At 35.9% G+C, this 21,244-nt stretch overlaps 1 protein-coding gene across 1 annotated transcript; it reads right to left on the bottom strand.

Moving 5' to 3' along the window:
* Positions 1 to 10,343: 10,343 nt before the first annotated feature.
* Positions 10,344 to 20,423, bottom strand: stx12l (syntaxin 12, like). Its single transcript, XM_051132187.1, has 10 exons — positions 20,349 to 20,423; positions 19,896 to 20,000; positions 19,644 to 19,713; positions 17,195 to 17,294; positions 16,974 to 17,111; positions 16,852 to 16,895; positions 13,807 to 13,903; positions 13,469 to 13,541; positions 13,268 to 13,350; positions 10,344 to 12,581 (listed from the first exon to the last, which is right to left on the bottom strand). The coding sequence occupies exons 2-10, from the start codon at positions 19,993 to 19,995 to the stop codon at positions 12,489 to 12,491; spliced, it is 798 nt and encodes a 265-aa protein (XP_050988144.1). The 5' UTR covers positions 19,996 to 20,000; positions 20,349 to 20,423; the 3' UTR covers positions 10,344 to 12,488.
* Positions 20,424 to 21,244: the final 821 nt, after the last annotated feature.

The following is a 21,244-nucleotide window of genomic DNA, read 5'->3' as shown; positions in this document are numbered from 1 at the left end:
CTGATGTGGTTTAGGCTAAAAATGCATAAATATTCAGTACATATCAAACGATCTTTAATAACAGACAAAGCAATTGTGACCACACAATAAAAGTTACTCACACATGTGTGTTGTGTCATTACTGTTGGATCTAATATAGTCGGCACCACACAGCGTCATCTTTTAGATTCAATCTTTCTTAAATTCCTTGTTTGTAAACGAATCTGTGGTACAATAAAGTGAACAAGGGACCAAGTTTCTTACTGACGCGGTCTGGAACTCCACTCTTTTCTAACATTGCATAAACCTGCATAACAAAATGGAATCCTATGGAGCCTGGGACCTCACTTAGGAGAATAAATTTTTAATCACAAATTTTTAAACTGTTTGCAATCCGTTCCCATGGGCTTGTAAACTGTGCTCACGGATTCATTTTAGAAGAGCAGCAAGCTCCCAGGTAGCCTATGTGTTAACAAACATATTGTATATTTTTTTATTGCATATTATTATGTAAAATAGGCCTACATCAAATTGTCTTAAAGGAGAAGTTTACTTCCAGAGCAAAAAAATTACTGATAATTTACTCACCCCTTTGTCATCCAAGATGTTCATGTCTTTCAGTCATAAATAAATGATGTTTTTTGAGGAAGACATTTCAGGATTTTTCATCATATAGTAGACTTTAATGGTGCCCCGAGTTTGAACTTCCAAAATGCAGTTTAAATGCGGCTTCAGAAAAACAACCCCACACCATAATCCCCCTCCACCAAACTTTACACTTGGCACAATGCAGTGAGACAAGTACCGTTCTCCTGGCAACCGCCAAACCCAGACTTGTCCATCAGATTGCCAAATAGAGAAGCACGATTCGTCACTCCAGAGAACGCGTCTCCACTGCTCTAGAGTCCAGTGGCGGCGTGCTTTACACCACTGCATTGCACTTGGTGATGTATGGCTTGGATGCAGCTGCTCGGCCATGGAAACCCATTCCATGAAGCTCTCTGCGCACTGTTCTTGAGCTAATCTGAAGGCCACATGAAGTTTGGAGGTCTGTAGCGATTGACTCTGCAGAAAGTTGGCAACCTCTTCGCACTATCGGAGCGGGGTCAGCATCCGCTCCGATAGTTTACGTGGCCTACCACTTTGTGGCTGAGTTGCTGTCGTTCCCAAACGCTTCCACGTTCTTATAATACAGCTGACAATTGACTGTGGAATATTTAGGAGTGAGGAAATTTCACGACTGGACTTGTTGCACAGGTGGCATCCTATCACAGTTCCACGCTGGAATTCACTGAGCTCCTGAGAGCGACGCATTCTTTCACAAATGTTTGTAAAAACAGTCTGCATGCCTAGGTGCTTGATTTTATACACCTGTGGCCATGGAAGTGATTGGAACACCTGATTCCGTTTATTTGGATGGGTGAGCGAATACTTTTGGCAATATAGTGTATATATATATATATATATATATGTATATATATGTATATTTAAGCAAATAAGACTGAGTAAAGTATACACAAAAACTATATATATATTATATATTATATATTAATATATATATATATATAAGCAAATAAGACTGAGTAAAGTATACACAAAAACTAAACAATAAACAGAGCATAAAAAAATAAACATAGGCCTTAATATTCATAAATTATAAGAAATGGAGGCTATTGATTGATGGTCACATGAAAAAAAAATTGAATTACATTGGATCAGGGTTTGTAATTATTTATAGTAACATGCTAAATGTGGCTCAATTTTTCCTTATATGACAAATCTGTCTGTGATCATGGGCATCAAAAAAAAAAAAAAATACTACAGCAATAAATATTATGTATATAGCAGTCAAAAAATCATTTTTTCCAGCCCTGGAAAGACATTCATTTCTACCACAACTTCACTTTAATCTCTCTATCATTCTTTCTTGTCAAATAATTTAAAAATAGCATAAATGTGTAATAAGACTTAATTTCGAGAGACTATTCTGAGAGGCAATATTAAGTGATTTCCAAAATCGAAACCGTAACAACAAAATCTGAAATCTGAGTTTGTTGTGCCTGTGTGTAGGACTGCACAATTTGGCCAAAGCATTGTTTTTATCAGTATGACTAATTCTGATTATTGTTATTACTAAATAAAAAATAATTTTAAAAATCTGTACGATTGCGACTTATATGAATATGCAAAGCAATGCTAATCAACAGTCTTTATCACTTTATAGAATAATATATGAAATAATGATTTTGCCTCATTCTGTGATGTGAAACCATGTCAGACCAAAAAAGGAAGTTATTTCAAAAACTTGACTGATGTTATTAAATGAATTTGGAGCAAAATCATGTCATTAATCATGTCGTTCTCAATAGACAAAAGGTTTGTAAACAGACTCAAACCCATGCAAAATCCATGCACGCGTTCTACTGAGGTAAATTTGAATGCACAGACTGATTTCATACGTTCAACACATATGCCGCACTGTACAGCACTGGTGCGCGTTACCTTAGTTATGTAAGGTGCACGCAGCTTTAAGTTGCGCTGGACACACCAATCGGTGGATGACATTAAAGTACTGCAAGAGCGAGTTGAAAGCGCATCCAGAGCTGTCTGTGCTTTATAGTTCTTGCGGAACTTTGATTTTAAAAACGGAACACACCTAAATGCACCCAAAAATCCAATTGACAACCTTGGTTGCGGGCCCTAGGCGACCGCCTGTATCACCTGTTGGACAGGCCGGCGCTGTAAGGGTGTTTGATCTTCTTTGCATGTTCACTTTGCAAAGACTGGGTCAGCACTTCTTTAGTGATGTAGGATGATTTTGAAATGATTTTTGAAGTTGAGGGAGAAAATATGGGTGGGAGTTTTTCAACTTTCTTGAGGCAGAATATACAGAGTTCAGGCAGAGCAAGACAAGACAAGCGTTTGAGGTTAAAAAGTATTTAAATTGTATTTTTTTAATGAAAATAACCGATTGTTTCGCTATATGGAGGTGGAATACAACGATTTAATAAGAAAATGTGTGTCAAAATCCTGTGTTCATTTGTGATAATCTTAGCACTTTATTATTATTGTATAATAAACCTGCAGTTGTGTTATGACTGACTTTGGACATAATTGTTCCTCTTTTGTAAGTCTTTTTGGATAAAAGCTTATACAAAATGCATATGTAACCTAAATGTAATAATAACAATAGTAATAACAATAATAATTATTATTATCAATTATTATTAATATTTATTATTATTTTATTAATACGTATTATTATCATATTCATATTTATTATTATTTAGGTTAAATTATTATATTATTATTAATGATGATGATGATGATGATGATAATAATGATCATAATAATTATTATTATTTTTATTATTGTTGTTGTTGTTATTATTATTTTAATTTAAAGGCTAACCTTTTACAGTTTTGGACTATTAATTCTTAACATAAAGACTTATTTTGGTGATATAACCCCCCTAGAGTTAGATGCATGCTTCACTGTTAATGTTATTATTAACCCTTTAACTCTCACTCCCATTTTTGAACACATACATAAACATGCACTATTCAGACTTAATTTTTATAATTCATGAATGAAAACATTTTGTATTATGATTTTGATGTACATTTTCCATGGTGATGCAATGTCCAATTTTAAAATGCCTTTTAAAGGATGAATTTTAAGATTTTAAGTTTTAAGCTGATATATAATTTCTTATGATTTCTTAAGCATGATAGGGAAAAAGGCAATGAAGAAAGTCTTTTGTATCAAAGGTCAGAAGTACATGTTATGATGTAGATTTTTTAAGTTGCACTCTTGACATATATTAATCATTACGTTACCTGCATAACATAATTTGTAACAACAAAATATGGTGAAATATCTATTTAGGAGTCTTAGACCTTTCCAACGATGTGTAGTTTGTCATGATTAGATTTATTTGTAATATGGTGAAGTAAACTTAGGCGTCCCACTGAGGGGACAGTGACAGTTAAAGGGTTCAATAACTAGGCCTATTATAACATTGCATTCAGTTAGAGAGCAAAGGAATGACAACATAACCTGTACATTATTTGTTTTGTATTGCTTTTTACCTTCTTCTCTTGAAACTCTATTCTTTTTTTCTTCTTTTCTTTTTTTCTTTTTTTTTTTTTTCAACAAAGCCATTTGAACCTCACTCTTCAAATTTTCAACCGTCTGTCAAGCTAAAGGCTCATTCGCAATTTCACTTGCTCGGTGAAATTTTGTCTCAGTGTCTGAGACAAATGTGTTGAGCATGGACTTGAGTGTGTGATTAAAATACACCACAACACCATCTGTTTGAGGGTGATGGAGTGGTGTGTGAATGCCAGTAATTCCACGCTACTGGTGCATCATGAGACAAGATACGAAGATGTTTTGGCCAGTGGGAATTTCCTTTGAGAAACCCCTTGAGAGGCCCATTACTAAAAAGAAGGCAAAGTATAATAAATGTATTGATACTTTGTTCTCAAATTTTATCCATTTAATCCAAAAGTGGGCATACACTCCCTGGATATCCTAAATCAATCAATCAAATTTAAAAAGTAAACTTTGAAAAGTTTCAACTACATTGGAAATCAGTCAGTTGCTCAATAACACCCATTATAAGATTGCTAACAATACACAGTAGTAACATAAATTAATGTTTTTATCAACATGCTAAAGGCACAATAAACCTTGAACTAGAGCAATGAACTAGAACAATCCTATTTCTAAAACAATAATATACCCTTTAAACATCTGTATTAGTTTTGTTACACAAGAAATATGAGATGATGCCATGTCTTTGTATGCATGTGTTGTTTTGTCCGTACTGATATTAAAGGAATAGCTCAATCTAAAATTATAATTTGCTTAAAATCTACTCAACTCTCAGGCAATCCACAATGAGTTTGCTTCTTCATCTAAAAGTATTTTGTCCTCTGCAGTGAATGAGTGCCATCAGAAACAGTTGATTAAAAAAACATCACAATAATCCACACCACACCAATCCATCAATTTACGTCTTGTAAAGTGAAAAGCTGTGTGTTTGTAAGAAACTAATTCATCATTAAAGAGGTCCTACTATGCTCTTTTACAAAGTCTTGATTTTGTTTTGGGGGTGTACTAGAACATGCTTTAATGCTTGGTGGTTCGAAAAACACATTATTTTTAACATAATTTACATTATTACAATGCATTTCTCCCAGCCTGGCACAAATGGCTCGATTAGTTCCAGGTTTAATGAAGGCCCCCCTTTCTGAAAAATTAATTGTGTTGTGATTGGTTAGCTGTCCCACTGCCTTGCGACTGGCGAACAGCTTAGACAGTGTTTCAGTACTGCCACGCCCCTTGTCATAGAAGCAGGTTCCCTGTACAACTGTTAGCGCAAGCTAGACTTAAAGTGATTCATACGTTTTAAATATGGATATTTTTCTTTTGCTACAAGAGGCCTTTGTTAAACCCCTGGAGCTGTGAGAGGTACTTTTTATTATGGATGGATGCATGTTATTGGACTTGTTTTGGACTGATGAGGAGAAACACCCGTCTATGCCATTCTAAAGCTTGGGTGTCACAACGTGTCAGACAGACAAACTCGCACAACGATGAAGGTGAAATCCAAAATAAGTCTTTAATATAATTCACAATAACGATTCAAACAGGAAGCAAGACACATGTGAATAGACGAGACTGGACACAAAGCATTGAACTGAATGCGGCGGAGCAGGTGGAGGCGGAGCCCGAGGTGGAAACAGAGAGCCGACGAGCCCAGGCGACACAGAGGATCCGGAGGGCCAAGGCAGAGTCCAAGGCTCAGGCAACCGAGGCGGAGGCGGAGATCCGGAGGTCCGCGGCAGAACCAGAGTGACAGAGGACTGAGGACTGAGGTAGTGCTGGAGGGAGGGAGGAGCCCAACGGAGCCGGTGGGATGGAGCGACGAGGCCCAGCCGGAGGAGTGGAGTCCTGAGGCAATGGCGGGACGACGACCGACCAAGGCAGAGCCAGAGGGACGAGAGAGCCCGGTGAAGCTGGTGGACCGACGGGCGACGGTGGAGACGAGGGAGCCAGGAGCTGGGGTGGAGCCACAGGGTCGGAGGGCCAAGGCAGAGTCCAGGACTCGGAGGCTTGAGGCGGAGACGAAGGATCCTCCAGCCACGACGCCGATGGAGAATGGCAGACCCGCGGCCCACAGATGGTGGGCTGAGGGTGATCAAAGGGGCTGCCAGGAGACAGAGGTGGCGTGGCTGAGGTAGCAATGAGTGGATGATACAAAAGGAGGGTGGGTGGGAAATTCAAGCAGGCAGACAGATCAGAGCAGACAGAAGGTTCAGGATTTATTGACAGTTCTGATGATGGCGGGATAAGAGGAGGCATGTCTGCATATACATCCTCCTCAAAACTTATTAGGTCTATTAGACCCAGTTCCAGCTTTAACTCACCCCCAGCAGAGGTGCAGTGGGCGGGGCCTTCATCGGCATCCTCGTGCTCCACTTATAGTTCCTCCATTGCAAGCGGCGTTGCTGGCTCTCGCACCTGGTCAGACGTGATGGGCTCATGCTCCAGGGCGATCCTCAGCTCTGTCGCTCCTCTCGGCGATGGCTCGTTGGTCGCACTGGAGTTTGGCTCTCCGTCCACGGTGGGCTCGGGCAGATGCTCCGTCTCGCAGGGTGTTGTTGGGCTGGGCTCTGGGTCAGGAGTGGGGCTGGCACCCACTCCACAAAGGAGGCGAGGCTCTCTTGAGGACCCCCTCCGGATAGTGTGTCATGTTGGCAAGAAAGAAAGTCTGTGGTGTGGTCCTTGAGAGAGCGTTCCCCCTGCTCCAGCAGAAGGGTGAGGATGGCCGGGTCATCCATAACCAAAACAAAAACTGACAAATGCCAAACAAAAAAAAACTCAGGGTAGCACGCCGCTTACTTTTATAGGTCTAGTCTTCTGTCACAACACGTGTCAGATGGACGAACTTGCACAACGATGAAGGTGAAATCCAAAAAGTCTTTAATATAATCCACAATGACAATTCAAACAGGCAGCAAGACACGTGTGAATAGACAAGACCGGACACAAAGCATTGAACTGAAACAACTTATAAAGGGTGGCTGATGATACACAAACAGGTGAAGCAAGTTAACTAATCAGGACACACTGAGGGCAGGAAGAACCAAATATGGGCACAAGAGGGAGAAACCAACAAAAACAGTCCACAGGGCTGTGACATTGGGAGTGCCAGGATAAATTTTAATATAACTCTAATTGCATTCATCTGAGAGAACGAAGTCATATACACCTAGGATGCATGGAGGGTGAGTAAACATACAGTAGTGTTGGGTCCTATCGTCAGCCTGCAAGATCGCCTATACATGATATTATCATGCTAATTTACACCACCATTGCTAATTTAATGCACCACCATTTTTGTTTAGAACTGTTTTAGACTGTTTTCACTTGTAAACGGTGCTTAATCTGTACATATTTGTCTAATAAATCTGGCATTGCGAGTGTTGATACTTTGATTACCCATTCACTGCAAGGGATCCACTGCTGAACAAGTGATGTACTCTAATGCTAAAATTCTACAAATCTGTTCTGATGAAGAAACAAACTCCTCCACATCTTGGATGACCTGAGTAAATCTTAAGCAAATTTTCATTTTTGGCTGAACTATTCCTTTAATAAACAATTAATAGTGTAGCATAGAATAAAAAATCTGTTGATATGACCAACAGTTTGTCACCAGTGTCTCTACCACACCATCTGGATTTGCAAAATAAGAGACTGCACACACACACACACATTACAGGACCACCAACTCCCATTTCCTTTGTTCTTGTGTTTCTACAAAGAATCAGCTGTGGAGCAGGAAATGAAAAAGATTGAAGAAAAAAAGTAGCATCAGATGAAAAGGAATATGACAAACAATGTCCCTCCTTTCACACCACATACAAAATAGCAGCCAAGGGGGAGAGGTGATTTTACCTTTCCTCTTAGCACTCTCTTTGTTCTCCTAAAGAACACACAGATGTTATTTTATTAATCAATTGTGCAAAATGAAACAATATTTCATCTATATTTTACCTCACAAACAAAAACATTCAAATGCACACTAGTACTAGTAATGCAAAACTGGATAGTATAAGGTGTTCTGTGTGGTTGATTGTGAGATGAGTTATATTAAAAATTATTATTTGTGGGCTACGTTCAGATTCCTGACCATGAACCATGTTAACTCTAACCAACAATGTTATTTAAGGTGTCAGCCTCTGGCCTAATTAAAACCAAAATCATTTTCCTAAAATCTAATGGCCGATACAGTATAAATGTTCTTCCAGGATCATCATTTCTTTGCCCTGCCAATGTTCTCCTTTAAATGTGCAATTAAAAATAATTTTACATTTAGTTAAGGAAATATAAGAAACAACGCAAAACCTCTAACTCCTACACAGTCCCTGTGGCAGCTCTATAAACACTTGTATTGAATGCTTGAGCCACTGCAATCATAATCAAGACTTTCCCAAAATGTGGGGTAGAATATAAGATGTGCATGTTGAACTGTTAGGAGGGTTAGTCATGCTAATCAGTGGAGGACAGTGGGGGTGTTCTGCCCGCTGATTATGGCAATAAGTGACGCACAAGAACGACAAAGGACCACTCGAAAATAACTTCAAAGAGCACTTCAAACTCAGCATTAACATGACGAAGTTATAATTATAATTTGTGATGCTGACCCTTGATAAGATGGAAACAGAGTCTGTCCTGAGCAACAGGACACAACACTGAATATTCTGTTGTTACAACAACAAACATGAACTCCATATCATGGTGAACTTTGATGACCATGGCTGGCTGCCGTTCAGTGATGTTTACTGTGTGCCACCTTGTGGCTGAAACAGAAACTATGAACAATAACATACTTTGTTGTCCTATTTAAATCAGCATATTCATAGGCTCAGTACACTGGGCAATTTGTAAGCAATTATACAATTTTTGTTTTTAAATTTTTGGCTTATCTTATTGGCAGATTTTTGGCTTATCTTCTTAAGCCCTGTCAAGCGAAAAAAACAGACAACCAACTACAAAATGTATACTATATAAAGAGAATATAACCCACATACCGCTCAAATGTTTAAGGTTCTGTAAGATTCTTTTAAAGTGTCTTATGCTCACCAAGACTGCATTTATTTGATCAAAAATGCTGTAAAAACTGTAATATTGTGAAATTATGAAAACTGTACATGTTTGCATATGTTTACAACTGTACAAGACGTTTACATATATTCCACAGGAGAAAATAACAGTTGAATTTATAAAAATTATGCTGATGCTCCAAAAGGAAACACAAAGCATTAAGGGGGGTAAAAACTTTTTGAATATGAAGATTAGGGTAAATGTAATTTTGTCTTCTGGGAAACATGTAAGTATCTTCTGTAGCTTCTGAAGGGCAGTACTAGATAATAATAATAATAATAATAATAATAATAAATATGATATTTAAGCAAAATAAGAAAAATGTACACATCTTCATTCTGTTCAAAAGTTTACACACCCTGGCTCTTAATGCATGGTTTTTCCTTCTGAAGCATCAGTGAGCGTTTGAACCTTCTGTAATAGTTGCATATGAGTCCCTCAGTTGTCCACAGTGTGAAAAGTTGGATCTCAAAATCATACAGTCATTGTTGGAAAGGGTTCAAATACACAAAAATGCTGAAAAAAACCCAAAGAATTTGTGGGACCTAAAGCATTTTTCTGAAGAACAGCGGCCAGTTTAACTGTTCAGGACAAACAAGGGGCTCATGAACAACTATCACAAAACAAAACAAAAAAACACAACAACAACAACAGCAGCAGCTGTGAATCATTTAGGTAACAACAAAGTATTAAGAATCAAGCGTATGTAAACTTTTGAACGGGGTAATTTTTATAAATTCAACTATTGTGAATAATTATTTATAATTATTTTCTCTTGTGGACTATATGTCTTTTATGTGAAATATGTTATTCAGGTCAGTACATAAATAATAACATGCATTTTGTATGATCCCTCTTATTTTGGTAAAATAATTAATATTTCACAGATGCAATCCATTATGCTGCTTTGTGGAAAACATGATTTTTTTCTCCCTCCTCAGGATTCTTTGATGTATTAGAGAGTTCAAAAGAACTATTTGTTTGAAGCAGAAATATAACACATCCAGCTGAATAAAACGATACATATTAAAAGAGACTTTTGAATCGGACTGTATAATAAACAGTATATTACTTTTGTTTCTATTTTAATGACACGTTTACAGCATACAAAAAGCAGAAACATAACAAACTAGTTCTGAACAACTGAAATAAAAAATAGAGATAGACAGAAGATAGACAGAATATAAGCACTGAATAACAATTTATTAAAACTTTTTCATGTTTATTATGCACTACTAAGAAATACATTTACTTGTGAGAATCAAAGCACTGTGCATCAAAACATACACAAGACTGAAATCTTTGAAATAATTTTGTGAAATAAATATTTCTTAAGAATAAACTAAGTATTAGTACTTTGCATAATTTCAGTTGAAAAAAAAAAATCAATAACTGCAGCAACAAAATACATTTTAAAAGGAATTACATTCATGCAAACGGTTGAAAACTTAAACCTTATCATGTTTAATACTGTACTGTATATGCTCCAGATATTTCATGGACAAACATTTTTTCTAGAGGAAACTATTTTCTTACTAGCAATGTTTATTTAACACATATGTGCAGTGAAAACACTTTGAAACAATCTGTATTTCTGCATGAATGGCTCTTAATATTGAGATCTAATCTATATTAATAAACAAAAATACACCATGGGCCTCATTTATGAAATGAATGTACGACAGAAAAGTTTCTACGCAAAGCTTGGAATTTATCAATATGGACGTGAGCGGTGGCTACGATCAAATCTCACGTCAGGTCTGAGCTTGTGTTCGCAAGTTTTTGAGTTAGCCTGATTTTCCGTGCAGCATTGAGAATTTCGGATAATTGTAAAATGACTGCATTTTGTTTATTTAGATTATTTTCCTGGCTGACAAACAAATATGCACAAATTTATATGCAGCACAAACAATAGACCAAGAGGATTCACACATCGTTGCATAACCCACCTGCTGCACTTCGGTGAACAGAGAAAAACAGAAATTATAAAAGGAACAAAATAAATAGGGCTAGCCTACACAAAATAGATTTCTCTTAAATAATTAACAGATTAACAAAAAAAAAAAAAACCTCTGCGACAAGTATAGGCCACTTCAGTTTTTGTGACACACTTAATGCAGTTTATTTGTCATATACTTACTTTATTAAATGTAACTGATCGTGCAGGCGCCTCACACGCACACATACAAATTTCAGCGTTGCTAACTTGACATTTCAGCCATTAATCAAACTAAAATGCAGTCAGCCAACCATAAAAGTTACACTGCTCAATTTAACAAGGTCTGCTGTAAAATCAGCGTGCATGTGAAGAATGATTTACATGGATATTGCAACACAAGTGAAGTACAAGCACTTGTTTACATCATGGATAATAGTGCTTTTTTTTTTTATGTCTAAATATTTGTATTTTATTTTTTATTTTCCATTTCAACAACATCATGGATAACAGTTTAGCAACCAAATGTTACATGGCAAAAAATGGAAACATTTGGATGAGAGAGGCTTGTGAGCCCAGTGCCGTTTAGTTTCGATTTACTTATTCATTCATTTTAGCTCAGCATTTGTGTTTTGTATTCACTAGCCTAATTTGTGTTTTACTTTTTAGTTGAATATAAAAATTTTAAAGCTACTCATTTTTCATTCTTGTTCTGTAATACCGTTCAATTTAAAGTTTGTTGTGGATTAAGGAGAACTAAATAGGCTATAATGTTTATAAATGTTTTGTTATATTTATTGGTATTTAATATACATACTGTATAATTTAATGCTATTGTTTGCAAATAAAAGGTTAAAGAGTGTTTTTAGAGTAAAATCAATTTCACTGTCATGAGTTCACTTCCTCTTTTTGGCCAGGTTTTGTATCTCTGTGTTGTAAATATTTAAATATTTAAATGACGATTGTTTTCAGCCGCCACATTTTTCAACGTACGGTCATTTGTACGGCAGGACTGGCGGCATACGAATGTTTCATAAATCACATGTGAACTCTGTTGTAAGTTGATTTGTGCGCACGGATCTGCACTCGTTTCTACGTTCGATTGATAAATGAGGCCCCATGTATCTAGCCATCGAGCCATGTTTGAGCTGACATCTGAGGTGATGAGATGCTTGATAATTGTCTTAGATCGGAAGGGGGTATATGGTTTGAAAAGTTTGAGACATTAGGTTCACATCACAACATTACAAGCCATTCTTACATTGAAGGGTTTTTTTTTCACAAATATATGTGCTTGCACATGCACATATAACACAATAAACGCACGCATACATACGTCATTCACTCAACACTGAAGTAGGATCCAGATCTTCAGTAAGATCCTGCTCTCATCTTATCTGATTGCTTGCCAAATAATTATAGCAAAGATGGTTGCCACTAGCGACAGGACAAGAGCCAGAATACACATCCTCTTGCGGGACTTTCTCTAAAAAGGACAAAACGCAAGTATAAACAATCTGCTGGGCAGCACTACTGACATTATGCATTTGTTCCATACACTACCAGTTAAAAGTTTGATTTATTTTTATTTTTTTTTTTTTCGAAATGACAAAGCTCATAAAGGCTGCATTTATTTAATCAAAAACACAGTAAAAACAATAATATTGTAAAATAGTATTACAGTTTCAATTTCAGTGGCACATAATCCTTCAGAAATCATTCTAATATGCTGATTTGCTCCTAAAATATTTCTGCTTATTATGATCAATGTTGACAATTTTCTGAAAACAGAAATAATACTGCATAATAATTTTGTGGAAAACAAGATTACTTTCATTTCTCAGGATTCTTTGATAAATAGAAAGTTTAAAAGAACATAATTTATTTGAAACATAAATATTTTGTTACATTATTGATTCATTTAATGCATCCAACTGAATAAATTTTGAAATGTCTTAAAGATTTTACTGATCGTAATGGTAGTGTTCTTATTAATGTTGAGAACAGTTGTTCTATGTATCTCATATTTTTGTTATATTTAATAAATAAATGCAGCCTTGGTGAGCATAAAAACCCTGTTTCAAAAACTTTATTCCAAATTATTCCAAACCTTTGACTTGTAATGTATGTGTAAAGGAATGAAAATCATATAAATGTCCATCATGGTCATACCTGATAATAAGCCGCATGCTGCAGTTGTTCAGCTCCTCGTTCCACGTGCACCTCTGCACTCTCCACATTGGCTTCAATGCTATCTGTGAATGATGACATGAGGAAACCAGTTTTTAAAATCTGTGAACAACTGAATCTGTGCAAAAAATTAGTTTAAATGAAGCTCTTCAAATCTGGTTGGACAGAACTAGACTAACCTACCTATCATGTCACCCTGGTCATGGATCATAACCGCAAGATCCTTGAAGATCTGATTCACATCCATAATGTCTGACTGAATCAAGAACAGAAAGCAGTTGGGACATTGTACTACAACCCATGTCTGAGAATTGTTACCAATGTTACTATTATGTAATTTCCATTTTTTTTAAAAAATAATTATTTACCATTAATATTTTTAAAAAAAAAATAAGACAATGTATCTGAAAACATCTTTTAATAACATGTATAAAAACAATCCTCACTAAACAGCTTGAATTCTTATGGGTCTTGAAAAAGTGATCATTTTTGTATGCTGATGTCATACAGGAAGTGCTCACCTCCAGCTGACGGATATTGGTCTCTCTCTCTTTAATAAGCTCAAGGTCCTCTTCGGTTAAAGGCTCCTCTTCTGTCTGCATCCTCCATTCTTCATTTCTTTACAAATGAAAAAAGCTATGAACATTTCTGCTTTCATATCTCTCACCAGACCCACCAGACATCATATCATATAAGTAAATCATCTTGGAATATGTATTGCATGTTTGTGATGTGCGCTGTGATCAAAATCAGGGTACATGAGGGCACTATTTGATCTTTGGGTTCAAATGAATTATGAACACAGCTTGATAAAGGATTTATTTTTAGATATTAATCTATTAAAAAAAAAAAAAAATCATTATTTACTCAACCTCATGTCATTTCAGAAAGTGAGAACAAATCTCACATGTGCTTGTGACATGTAAGAACCTTACTGATTCTCGCGTGTCAGGCAAAAACTACTTTTGAGCTTTAGTTGACCATATTTGACGTGCTCTATATACTGTATGTGTGTTGTGCAATGTTTGTATGTAAATAACAACATTAAAAATGTTTATTTAGTAATGGTCAATCCAAATATTTTCCACAAACTGGTTCTTTTGGACAGTTCCATTTCAGTGAACCAGCTCAAAAAATGGTTCACGGTTCTTTTACGTCATAACTTAATTGCATCATCAATACACACTATCATCTCCACCGATGAAAATACGTGCTCAGAAAGAAACTTAAATTAAAACAGCGATGAAAGGGCCCTTATACCCGGGCTCACTGCCGACTTTAGGAAAACAGCGAACAGTGAGCAATATGTATTTAAAGTGGTAAATATAGAAGGAATATATCAAAGTCATTTATATGTGTCAAACTTCCAGCTGCCAGCTGGTGGTGCTATGACTATAACTGAATATTGGCCTTTAGATGTCTTCAGGCCAGCACTGTTACCAAACAAGTGAAGTTTGGTGCAGATTAGACATTGCATGATAGTGTAATACAAGTTATTTCCTGTTGCCAATAGGTGGCGCTATGATTGTAACGGAACCTTTCAAATGTGTTCAGGCCGGGACTCAAGTTACAACAACTTCTATTCCCATGGTGAAACATCGAACTTTGTCAGGCCACCACTGACACGCCCTTCAACTGAAAACTCAAGGCTTTTAGACTATAACTAAATATGGCCATGTAGATATCTTCAGGGCAGGACTCAATCGTAATCAAAGGTGATGTTTGGGGCACATCGGACATTGTATGCCTGAATTATAACAAGTTCCTGTTTCATAGCGAAACATCGAAATTTGTCAGGCCGCCACAGACATGCCCTTCAATGAAAACTCAAGATCTTCGCAATTTAACGTCACAAAGGACTTTAGATTAGACTGACCAAATTTGGTGTGGAGTTGATCTGAATAAATCTCTAGGAGGAGTTTGTTAAAGTAAGTATAACCAACTTTCTGTTGGTGTTTGAATTTTGCACCAAGAGACTTTTTTGTAGGTACTGGTGTACTACATATGTGTACTGATTTTCATACATGTGCATGAAACATAGCATAGCATAGACGTAAATTTTCGCCCACTTCTGGTGCATGTGCCAAGTTTCATGAGTTTTCAGGAATGTTTAGGCCCTCAAAAATGCGATTCATTTTGGAACGGAATAATAATAATATAGTGCAATTCCAATATGGTCCTTGCACCTCGGTGATCAGGCCCTAATAAAGCTATGTGTGAGTGCACGTAGATGATTTATGATTTATATTCCCTGCACATTTTATTTGCTATAATTTCTTCTGTTCTGGAGCCCTGCTGAAAAGAGTTAGCAAAATCCAACTTTATATCATATTATAGATCTCATATCATAGATATTTCAAGTCAGGATGACTGTCAAGCAGGTCCGAAAGTGAACTTTGATTGAGTAGCTTGTGGATAAATGTTGTCTCAAGACATAAACTGCTGTCACTACTGTTATACACAGACATTTTTCAGAAGATTAAACTGCTTGATTAATATGGATTACTTTTACAATGTCTTTAAGAGCTTTCAATGGCTGAACAAAAATAATGAGAAATCTAAAAATTTGTGTTCAAAAGATGAAAAAAAGTTATATGAGTTTGGAACAGCATGAGGTGAGGAAATAATAACAGAATTTTAATTTTGGGCTGAACTATCCTTTTAAAAAACTCTTTTCATAACTGTACACATTTTTAAAGGGGTCATCGGATGCCCAAGTTGATATGATTCTTTAGGGTCTTAATGAAAAGTCTATAATGTACTTTGGTTAAAAATTCTCAATGGTAGTATAAAACAACACCCTTTTTACCTTGTCAAAATCAGCTCTGCAAAAATCATCCTGTTCTGGTCGAGGCTGCTTTAAATGTTAATGAGCTCTACTCGCCCCGCCCCTGTCTTCTCTCTGTGGAGTGACGAGCCTGTTTACTTTAGCTGCATTTAGCCGCTAAACTTGCTAACTAACACGTTATTAGGAAAGGCGATCGCACATATTCATAAAAAAACCCTTATACTCACTTCTGCTGTAAGTGAAGCTGGATCACGAATGATTTGTGCGAACATAGACGGATATATGTAGATCGCGAGGCGCATTCCCTTCACAAACAAATGTAATCCACTGCATCTTCAGCAGCTCAGATGTTGGGAGTAAATGACGACCACTGTTAATTATGCAACACAACACCTCAATCGTTCAATCAGAGATATTCTTGCCTAACTTACATCCCTGCTCCAGCATTGAAACAATGGAGGTTACTGGACCGTTACAGCTGATTTAAGGCGGGTCTGAGGTAAGATGCTCATGTCAATCAATCATGGGAACAGCCTTTGTCGGTGTGACGCCACACCGACAGTCATCTGAGAATGGCTCGATTTGAAAAAGGGGATATTATTTTTACAGATGAAATAAAAACCACTGCATGGATTTTTATCATTATAGGGTAGATTTGTCGTACACTGCCAACACACATTAATGTTCAAACAACATGTAAAAGTGAACTTTGCATCCGATGACCCCTTTAAGACAAAACAGATACTCTTATGTCTCGGTGAATATGATGAAACCTTACTTTTCAAATGTCACAAGCTGTTCATCTTGACTGAGCTCATCAACCTGCAAAATGATAGGCTTTTTACTAAGGAATTGACAATCAAAAAATTAGCATTAGATATTTATCAAATCTATCAAAACCTGGAGTCTGGAGCCAGCTCGTGCCCGCGCCACTGACTCACGCTCCCTCTCTGCGGCTCGCCGCTGGACCACTTGGAAGTTGTTGAGGGCAGCTGAGAAGTCATTCATCAGACGGTCTTTCTGAATCCTCTGCTGCCGCTGTGTGAAGAGAAGCATTAGTATGAACACATCTGGCCAATATGAAGTCAGCTGAAGGTTGGTATGAGAAAGTGTGAATTCACCTGTTCTGAAGGAGATTGTGGCTGTGGTAAAGAGCCCAGGTCTTTCAGATGTCTGTTGGTCTCTTTTGCTAACTGGTTTGTGTAGTGCTGCATTTGCTGGCTGTTTGCAACATACAGAGATGTTACTATGTATAACACTCTCTTAATTTCATACCAAAATGAGCAGATGCTAGCTGAAATAGTACGGCTGGTAATACTCACACTCTGTTCATCAAGTTAGCGAGAGATTAGTATACATAGGTTTTAACGGTCACTGGAAACAAAGTTTTGTTTACAAAGTTTCTGCTAGAATAAGCAACTATGAAGAGAAATTACCCACTGCATTTGTCAGTGTTTGCACATTACTAGCATCAAATGCTACAGATATTCTCACAGTTTCTTCTTGCAATGACCTTTTATTTATTTGTTACCACCTACATCGTAGTACATCCCAACATCTCATTCTTTTGTATTCCTTTCCTATCATCTGTAGCACAACTGTATATACAATTTATTTTATTTTTTTATTTATATTTCAATTTTTGTCTATTTATATTTACATATTATATTTATGTGTATTGTTTTATTCTCATCTTATTTATATTGTCTCTGTGTTGTTGTTGTCTCTGTGCACTGGAAGCCTGTGACACTAAAACAAATTCTTGTATATGCGAAAGCATTTTCTGATTCAGATATTCAATTTTGTTTAATGCACTTACTTTCAAAGTAAAATAATCATGTTGTATATTTTAACACTAATCCTAACGCAAACCCTACAGTAAGTACACATTTTTAATATGTACTTTATTTTATAATTACACCGTAAATAAAAACTTATTGGCTAGTTCACCCAAAAATGAAAGTTCTGTCATTTACTCAACCTCAGGTTGTCCCAAAACCGTATGAGATTCTTTCTTTTGTCACGAACGAATAAAAATATTTGAAAGATTGTGGGTAAACAAACACTATGGCTACTGTCAACTATATGGTTTCCAACATTCTTATTATTAATATTTTCTTTTGTGTTTGACAGAAGAAACAACCTGAGGGTGAATAAATGATGAAAGAATTTTCATTTTTGTTGAACTATATCCCTCTAAAATAAAGTGTAATCAATCATTTATTACTACTGGATAAACAGAAATTCTGACAACTCCTGGTTAAATGTTTGCAGTAGGGTACAACAGGACTAAACGTGCACAGGGGTATAAAGCGAATTAGACTTTATTGTCCTCTGAACCACTAGATGGCACAAAAATTCACTGCAGCCCTGCCCTCAATTTTTTCTGGGCATATTTCGCTGATCCTTCACATAGTAACTAAATAAGTTGATCTAATATTTAATGTTAATGTTTAAATCACACGAGAAAGACAAAAGATATTTTACCCCAAAACATTTATATATTTTACAATTAGATTGTGTTTTTTCTTTCTTGTTTTATGCTCTTGTTTATGTAAAAACTGCAATCACAAATCTGTGGTTTTTTAAATGAAATTGAAGAGATCATTCTGCCATACTTCGTTATAGCAGTGTTATCTTTCTTTTGAACAAGATTTGAGTTTAATGTGGTTGTGAGACAGAGGTCTTGTTAATAAATTTCAGTTCTGATTACATTTTCAGTACATGGAGAAAAAAATGTATATTTGGGGTAAAAGGCAGCTCTATTGTGGACGCAGAATCATTTATGTGGTAATAAATAGCTGGCAGACTTTTCCATTTGTTGGTTAGATGCAAACAGTATCATTTTTAAGATGGGTGTCTACCTTAGAGATTATCACCATCTTTATAATGGAATCATCATATTTAAAAATATGATATTAATCATATTAATTTTACATAATGAAATGTATTATTTATTGTTACTATTATAAGGAAAATTTTAAATTATTATGCAATGTTTTTGTTTTTTGTATTTTAATTTTTTATGTATATTTAAAATGAAAATATTTTTAATGACAATGTATTTATTAAATATAAAATTTTATTGAAAAAAAGTGAAGAAGTATTAATTCATAGACTTTTATATATATTACTTTAGCTAAAGTATTTGTATCGATACTGGAGGCCTTTTGCCCCATGCTGATGAGCCTTTTACCCTGAGTTTGGTATGTTTTTTTCTGCATACAGGATGTGAGTAGTAGAAAACACATTTTCCATAAGGTGTACCTTTAGCCTTTATCATTATTTGAGTTTGCTCTGTCATTTTACATAAGGGTCAGATAGTCACTTCCTTGTCTAACTGCATCTTTAACACAACCAAGTTAATTCATCTCTGACAAAGCTCTATGTTCACTCTAAATTGTGTGTGTAGACACATTACCACATAAAAATGAGCCCCTAATATCAAAGGTGGCTCTGATGCTGCTTTGCTTCTGAGTACAGGAAAAGGAAATGCTGCATCATACCGGCCTATAGTATGTGAGACAACACAATGGATGCAAAAATGGATGGAAATATTACTGCACTTACAGTCTGTCCTGAAGTTCTGGTGTGTCTGGTCTGGTACCAAGTTGGAACAGCATGCTCTTGATTTGACCAGCTATGCACAAAAAACATGAGATGGGACATTATAACATTGAATTATGAGAAAAGTCTAAAAATAATAATTGTAATAATAATTGTTCAAAGTGTGTTTATTAAGAGCACAACAATAAAAAACATTTATAACAAAGGCAGACTTCTCTTCAAGTGCGGGTTTCTATGTAAAACATATGTACTCACTGTTCTGTGTGATTTTCTGGATGTTTGAGCTGCATGTCTGAGTGAGGTTGTTGAAATCTCTCGGCTGAGAGTGACTGTTGTCCATCATTTTGTAAGACATGATGACTGAAAACAACACAGCTGCTTGCATCAGATATCATTCATTATATCATATTTACGATGTAAGTGACAAGTGTATTTTCAAACATTTTCACAATATATAACATAATTACAAGTTGATAACAAAAAAATAAAAAATGTAAATCATTAAGGCTGAGCAAATCTAAAAATGTACTGCGTATGCAACGCAATAAGACATTTCATATCGGTTCTGGCTGAGAAGGCCCTTCGCAAGATAAAACATTTTCTATAATTAATTTCATGTTGTCATCTGAAATAACTCAACAACGCTTGCAGTAATGTCAACATAGCAAACTGTTTTAAAAAAAGAAACAGTGAGAATGAATCGCATACCTGTGATGCTCAGATGCGGCAACGCGCTGCTCCACTCTCACAGAAATAGAATAAACCGATAGAAGGGCAAGAAAACATTAACGTGGAAATTAAATAGGCGGGGCTTATTGGTCCGTTTCGGGGGGGTCTAAAAGTAATAATTGTAATATTTCTTCTATTCTCTTTATTTATTCAGTTTAATATCTATTAAAAATTCTAAGTGTCGATATTGTTGTGTAAAGTATTGTCTAGAACCTTGCTAAAAAAAATACAAACGCGTCTTTGTCATATGATACTTGTTACTTTTCTCAGCGCTTGTCAAAGGGATCCACTCACAGCAGTTTGTGATTTCTGAATAGGACGTTGTATTAATTGATTGTATAGATTTTTGTGTCCGATTTTTGTTTATATGTCAGGTACCAATCACTGGAAAAATAAATGGAATACAGTACAAATGTTTGCAAATGTTTACTATAAGACAAAAACGTCTCTAAATTTCAATATGGTTAAAAGAAGAATTCTGCTTTCTGAGCCACCATGCGCCCTCTAGAGGAAGAACATGGTTTTGTCCTCTGTAGACATCAGTATTTTCCACCTAATGTCTTCTTTAGAATGATGACTGGATTTATTAGACACAGTTCATGTGCGTCATACTCATTTTTCCTCTTTTCTAATAAACGTCATGAAAAGAATTTTTAATTTATTTATTTTTAAGTTATTTATTTATTTATTTTTACTTATAAGGTTCCATGCCTTGGTCTTATCCACACTAATTTAAAAAAAAAAAAGTAAATAAATGCACAAACAAACAGTATATTAAACAAGGCCTATTATTTGAGTTGTGGTTTACCCTAACATTGAGCGAATGGCAGGGTTTTCTTTTGGAGGAAATAAGCTCTTTGGCATAGTCAGGTTCC

This window comes from Labeo rohita, chromosome 16 (genome assembly GCF_022985175.1).
Source record: "Labeo rohita strain BAU-BD-2019 chromosome 16, IGBB_LRoh.1.0, whole genome shotgun sequence".
In the NCBI taxonomy this organism is placed as follows: domain Eukaryota; kingdom Metazoa; phylum Chordata; class Actinopteri; order Cypriniformes; family Cyprinidae; genus Labeo; species Labeo rohita.
This window is presented reverse-complemented; position numbering and strand designations above follow the sequence as displayed.